This window comes from Triticum urartu, chromosome 4, assembly GCF_003073215.2.
Source record: "Triticum urartu cultivar G1812 chromosome 4, Tu2.1, whole genome shotgun sequence".
NCBI lineage: Eukaryota > Viridiplantae > Streptophyta > Magnoliopsida > Poales > Poaceae > Triticum > Triticum urartu.
Genome location: NC_053025.1, coordinates 579,549,812 through 579,556,791, shown reverse-complemented (window position 1 = coordinate 579,556,791; position 6,980 = coordinate 579,549,812). Strand labels below are relative to the sequence as shown.

Sequence of the window (6,980 nt, the reverse complement as noted above, 5' to 3'; positions counted from 1 at the left end):
TCATAATGACAGTCAGCTACTTCCTTCACTCAGTTTCTTTGCATGTATGCGGAGTATTAATGATCACAGTAAACAAGACAAAAATTGACTTGTAAAGTAGGTATTAAATTTTACATTGGTACCTGTAATCTGAGTTTGTGGCGTTGTATACAAAAATGAAGGGAGTATAATTTATAAGGCCGGACTAACCATAGCTCCAGAATTCCTGTCAATCATCAGGAAAATACGACATTAGTTAACCTTGGGGATAGGCGAATTAACAGGCTGACCCGACCCGACCAGACCCGCCCTCCCGACGCAACACCTTCCGCCTCCTTGAGTCGCCGTCCCCTTTAGCTCGACCCGCTCCGGCGAGACGGTTCCGACCGACGGCGAGGTATGTGATGTGCTACCCCCATCCATCCCTTTATCGTCCCACACTTTGGTTCTCTCATTTAACCTGTTGACCGACGGCGCACAGGTGTACAGGGAGGCGGATTCCGGCGGCCGGAAACGGCCCGCTCCAGAAAGGGCAGCACCCGGAGTCGCGGTAAAGCCCTAGATTTCGTTGTCTCAGTTTGCTGGAACCCTAGTTCTTTGCGGGATTCGCGAATTTCTCCGTGTGAGATGGATTTGTGGCTGAGATCGATGGGATCTTCATGCCTGTTAGGCTCGTTGCGGCCCATTTGGATATGCAAGAATGTGCCTAATCTAGTGTGACAAAACGCAGGCACCATGGCGCTGTGTTCGGCTAGCAACTAACTGGTAGTTCTAACGCATCGTGTGGGTAACCTTTGCCTCGTTTGATTGGTGAAGTCTTGTCAATTTGTCATCGAACAAGATATTGAGAGTCTCATTTTTCCGGTGAAGGAGGATGCGATGTATACACTGGTTAGCTTGAGGGAGGAGGATGGTAGAATAGAACAGTGGAGGCTTTGTTATTGAATGGTCACATTCTTCTTTAGCCCCCGCTATCCAATAACATCTCCTCCCCGCCTAAAGCCACTCCCTGGCTCACACCACTTGGAGGAGATCCTCCTCTCGGAGTCGTCGTCCTTGTCCTCCGCTTACTGGACTGGGCGGAGTGGAGATCCATTCTGATCTGGATCTGTTAACTTGGTTGACGATGCTAATTTGCTTGGGTTGTTCTGTGAGTTTGGTTACAGCATTTCTTTTTCTTTGAGCAAGCAATCTGTCCTGGTCTTTGTGGGATAGGCAATCCAATTCACCCTGCTTGCTTCCGATCTGTTGTGGATCGGTGTGATGCGTGCTGGAGTAATCAGATCAGTTAATTCCAAAAGAAATTTGTTGTAAAAAGCAACAAATTAGAAGGTAAATTTGTAGACTGACAAGTGAGAACAACATCTTGTCGTTCACAGAAAAACATACCGTATGCTGAAATTTTCCATGACAATTTTGATTAGATTTCATCCATATCTGGTGTTTTTAATTATGCATATAGTGCTGAACATTTGACCAAACTTGCTCAAGCTAACTGATTGATCTGTACTCTGTTGCTAGAGGACACTGACGATTTCTTATCATTTTTTTTAAATGTCACTGGACGCACATTATTATAGCAAATTTATGGCTCTTTTTTGGGTTTTGATCCACTATGTTTGTTGCAGCTTTGGACCATCCGAGCTTGCATTCTGAATATGCGAAAGACCTGTGGTTTTGAATGCTGGAAATCAGACCACTTCCGTTTTTAAATGCACAAATATGTTAGGGAATTCTTTGCTAGCTGAGGAAGAACTGGTGCTTGCAAGTAGATGTGGTTTGTTCTCATCAAGCATGCAACAGTCTCACACATCGACCTGTCCTACTATCACATATGAAGAAGCTCTTAGAAGGGAACTGGAATATCGGCGAAGGTTGGAACGTACTCATCCACATCTGTTGATTGCTCTTAATGAAGCTCCTGCGCTATCCAGAGTAAGCTTCTTGTCTGTTAACTTGGCAGCAGGTTTTGTTGGTAATGAACATTTGTGGTCCTATGGTTGATAACTTACGTGCATGGGAAGTATTGAGTTAGTCTGGGTAACCAATCATAAACAGAAAATTACCATTTCATCTTAGTTTACTTTATATGTCAGCACAGTTTTATCATTTGCACTATCTGTGTATTGCAGAAAGCTATTTTGTACCTTTTATTCAATAGTTATCTTCTACTCCCTCTTTTCACAAATACTATAAGATATTTTGGATATTTCAGTATGGACTACATACGGACTGAAATGTGTGAACAAACACACTAAAACGTGTCTATATACCGCTGTTTCAGAAAAAAAGTTAGAACATCTTATATTTGTGAACGGAGGGAGTGTTTTCTTGTGCAAGGCATTGAATCGAGTCTCAACTTCATATGTTGAAAGCTCAAACAGGAGTCAGTTTTCTCAAGTTCTATTGTCACATTCATGCTGTTGAGAAAATATCCATAAGCCACACATTGAGTTTAATATTGCTTTACAAGATGTGATGAAACATACCCGAGTTTGATCCAACCACCCATGTGAGAAGCTGCAACAAAGGTGGTGTTGTTTCAATGCCACTCCAAATTACCTCTAGCCCTTTATTCTTGTTCTTACCATTTTCTGGACAGGATGAAGAGTTCAGCTTGCAGAGTTGTAGTAGTTCTTTGATCAGTGGGGAAAGTTTGCTAAAGTTTTAAGTAAACTGCATCCCTATTTAGAGAAACAATTATTCTGGACGATTTCTGGTTATTGAGTATTCATTTGAAATGCAGTTTACTATTGACTCATTGAGTTCTGGCACCACTCTCTTTTACTTCTGATGTTAAACAATTCCGTGTTCTCATTCTTCTGCATAGGTTCGATGTTACTTTCCCTAATTGTATCAAACTATAGTTAGATATTGGAAGATGTTATCTGAAAGCATGATAAGGCTATGCACTATTTGTTACTATGTTTTTGTTTGAAACCTAGAAAAATTTGTCGGAGAAATTAGATGCACTTTACTTATCTATTATTGGAATAAAAATATACTTTCAGGAGACCTGTACAGATTCAACACCTGATGTGTTGAAGAGAAAGTTAGCTCCTGAGAGTAATATGCCTTCACCGCAGTCAAGCTTTAATTTCACCGCCGCAAGAAGCCAGCCAGCAAATTGGTACCCCCCAAAGAAAAAAGTAATTGTTCGACAGCCTGCATCACAGGCTATGCAGGCTGTTCAAATACCCAGAACAAATTCTGTACCTTCCTTTTGGTGCAAAATATGCAAGGTGGATTGTGTCACTGAATTCAATTTCGGCGCCCATATTGGAGGGAAAAAGCACAAACTTAAGAAGCAACTGATTCTTGGTAATATGAACACTGGAAGACCTGGCACTGGCAGTCAGTTTGCGGGTAACACAAACCGTGGACCAAGTGAGAATGCAGTTTCTGGAAGTAGAAATGATGAACCAAATGCAGGTAGCAGCAGTATTGCTGGACCAAGCAGCAGCGTGTCCTCTGGAAGCAGACCCAGCGAAGCAAACCCCTGAAGCATTAAACTAGGTAATCAGCCTTGTTAGGTACTGTGGAAGGCGGGTTCCAAGCACAAGCAGTTCTCAAGGTCATGGAAGCTGTGCAAGAGTTTGCAGTTAACATCAAAGAACTAGGCTGTGTAGGCTGTCCTCGAATGAGCACAGTTGACTTTGACGAGCACGCATCTCTCATTGAACTTGTGCATGAGAACACATATTGGGCAATTGCACAGGTTGAGATGGCCAAGGAGTCTGTGTCTCTCATCAAGACTTGGCGACGTTTACAAGGTTCCGCAAGAATTAAAGCATCATGATACAGATCTTTCTTCATAAATACCATGTTTTATGCTTGTAACTGTCACATACTCAAATGGTTGATTGATTAGATCTTGAGTTTGATATTGTCGATGAATTTCATGTGCTGGAAAAGATGGATCTTGTTCTCATATGTGAAGGCAATCTTCTGTTATCCATTCCTGTGCAATTGTTATTCCTGTACATCTGAATGAAGGGGATTTCAGTGGTCCTATATGGCTTTTTATTCTGAAATAAAAACCCAGGGGTTGAGTCTTGCAACTCTTTGGGAATACTGAAATTTACTGGCTTCAGCCACATCATGCTCACATTCATCTACAGACGGTCATAGTTGTTTATGCCAATGTTCACAAGGGCATGTCAAACTCATTGATTCATATTTCATACATTTTTTTATTACAAACTCATTGGTTCATATTTCATACAATTTGTAGATGCGTCTTTTAATAGGGTGAAAGAAAAAAAAATCTTATGTGTTGAAATCATTCAAACATATCCCTGGGTTTATGTAAAAAGAAAGGGTTGGAAAGCAAGATCTGAGTCGCCTACGATGACCTCGATGAGTCTGGCAAGGCATGGACTTGCCTGGTTTTGAGATGTATATAATGATCAAAGTTGTGAGTTCAGTGAACTAAGGATCCTACATGTAGCTTTCCATGGTTGTTATGGAGTTGGGAATTCGCTATCTACCTGATAAACAATGGCTGTAATAAAAAAATCACATGACATGTTGAAGTAAATCGATAATTATATATAGAGTAAAAATATACTATCAATCGTCAGCAAACTTGAAGTGTATATCCGCTTTGGTCACCAGACTGAATTATACCCGAAATATGTTTCTTTCTAACATACAGAAAGCTAAGAGAAGTCCCAATTTATTCTGACATCCAGTTTTCTTTTATTAAACTTATGACATGTGGATGAATCATCAAAGTGCATAGAGCTATTTTAAGTGGTATACTCAGCTTACTTCTTTTAGTAAAGCAATACATTGTAAGCAAGTGAATGATCTGTCAAGGAATTCCTAAAGTTTTTGGTGGCTGTCTATCAAAAACAAGAAAAGTGGAGGAAGGAGCTGAATTTATCAACCGTCTCTGACGACAACTTATTCTCTTTCCTTTTTTATATTTCCTTGTTTCTTGAGTCAAATGTAATGAAAATTGCACAAATCAGTCGATACGCATATAAGATGTTATCTCTCCGATCGAAAATATGTCGGAATTAATGGGCATGTTGAGTTTAATGGGCCTTGAGCCAACTGTAGTTCACAATTTTGTGAGAAGTCAAAGAAGTCACGATTAATTTAGACATCCAATATTTTTTTGTTGAACTTATGGCATGTGGATAAATCATCAAAGTGCATAGAGCTATTTAAGTGGTACTCCGTTTACTTCTTTTAATCGTGAACCATACTCCTACTTCTTTTAATCAAGCAGTACATTGCAAGCAAGTGGACGGACGAGCTATTTTTTATCGAGAATAAAAGAAGTGTAGGATGAGTTGCACTCATCAACGGCCTTTGACAACAACTGATTTTCTTTTTTATTATTTGCTTGTTTTCTAGAGTCAACTCCTATGACAAGTTGCACACATCAATCAATATGAATATAAGACGCCGTCTGTCCTATTAAAACAATTGCTAGAATTAATGGCCCTGTTGGGATTAATGGGCCTTGACCTAACTGAATTTGAGAAGTTAGAAGAAGTTACAATTACTTTCGACATATGTATCTTTTATTGAACTTATGACATATGGATGAATCATCAGATCACATGGAGGTAATTAACTGGCACTCAACTTATTTCTTTCAATCGAGCAATACATTGCAAGGAAGTGGAAAATCGAGTTGTTTACCAACAAAGGAAGTGGATAATCGACCTATATTCATCAGCTGCCCCTGACGATGGTGGTGGTTTCATCACTCTGGCCAACGGGGCTACCCTACCCAGCCATAGGGCGCCGACTATGAGACACGTAGATAACCGACGCCGTGCTAGTGAGTGTCAAGTTCCCTTGCATAACTATAAATACGAGTTCCAAACGGATCATGACAAGTCGGATGAGCAACGAAAATTCTAAAACCCTCACTTGATGTGTCATACTCGTGGCCACGATGTGCGTTGCCGCCGCGGATGGGAAAAGTGGAGGAGGCAAAGCCGCTTGGAAGACATGGCTGTCCATAGTGTGTGTCGTCGGCAATGTCTTGTTCCTTTGGATCTTATCAGCGTCTACCGGTGGGGTTGCCCAAGGGAAAATAAAAAAAACAAAACTTGAGAGGGGGAAAGAGTGTACGACCATATTCATGAATCAATAAGTCAAGCATCCCTACAAACTAAAATATGTATAATCACTTCGTACGTTTAGACCACCAGGAGCCAGAGCCCCCCTCCTACCCCAGTTTCATTATCCATGGATGGACCGAGGGAAAGACTTAAGAGGGCGAGAATGTATGACCATATTCATGAACCAACAAGCCAAGCATCCATATAAACTAAAATATGGGCATAATCACTTCAGGGAGCAGAGTTCTCCTCCCTTCCACGGTTCGATTATCAACTGAAACCAAGGTTCAAAACCCAATTACAGTACAAAGTAAATTACAGCAAAGTATAAGGCCAAAGCTTTGGCAATACACAACACAGCTTGTTGAAAACATATTACAAGATAAGTGCAAAATGCGCTCAAGGATACTACAATCCGGACCCCCTCTTTGAAAATTACCTACAGCCCACCTATAACCAGCCTTGACAGATTTACTAACCCACTTTACACCTTGCCAAAACATGGAAGGTTTTATAGAAAAATATATTGGGAACATTACTAATATTTTTATTATCAAGTATTTGCTTCCATATTTTGTCATCGTCTTCGATGTACCTCTTGATCGAGTTACCAAAGGAGGCAGACGTTGAGATCTTTAATCACTTCAATCTTCACATGGTAACTGAATTCATAGAAAAAATGAAAGAAAACTAGTCATTTGAGACAAGTTGACTTACATAATATGACAATATATTGTTTCGAAGTTGCAAAAGAGAATATTTACACATTGCCCTAACAATCTAACCTGCAACCTCAAAGAAAAAAGCACTATGAAATGACTCAGCTAAGGATGTTACCGGCACTGGGGCTGTCGGTCAACCGACGTGCGTGAATGTTGACACCCGTCAAGAGCCATGAAAATTTTGAGTGAACTT

At 40.5% G+C, this 6,980-nt stretch overlaps 1 protein-coding gene across 2 annotated transcripts; it reads left to right on the top strand.

Moving 5' to 3' along the window:
- The first annotated feature begins 200 nt into the window (after positions 1-200).
- On the top strand, positions 201-3,941 carry LOC125552861. 2 transcript variants are annotated; one of them, XM_048716559.1, is made up of 4 exons: positions 201-376; positions 461-529; positions 1,608-1,914; positions 2,991-3,941. In XM_048716559.1, the coding sequence occupies exons 3-4, from the start codon at positions 1,702-1,704 to the stop codon at positions 3,480-3,482; spliced, it is 705 nt and encodes a 234-aa protein (XP_048572516.1). In that variant the 5' UTR covers positions 201-376; positions 461-529; positions 1,608-1,701; the 3' UTR covers positions 3,483-3,941. The 2 variants fall into 2 exon arrangements, with proteins under 2 accessions (XP_048572516.1, XP_048572517.1); XM_048716560.1 differs by having other exon boundaries at positions 259-376; positions 469-529.
- Positions 3,942-6,980: the final 3,039 nt, after the last annotated feature.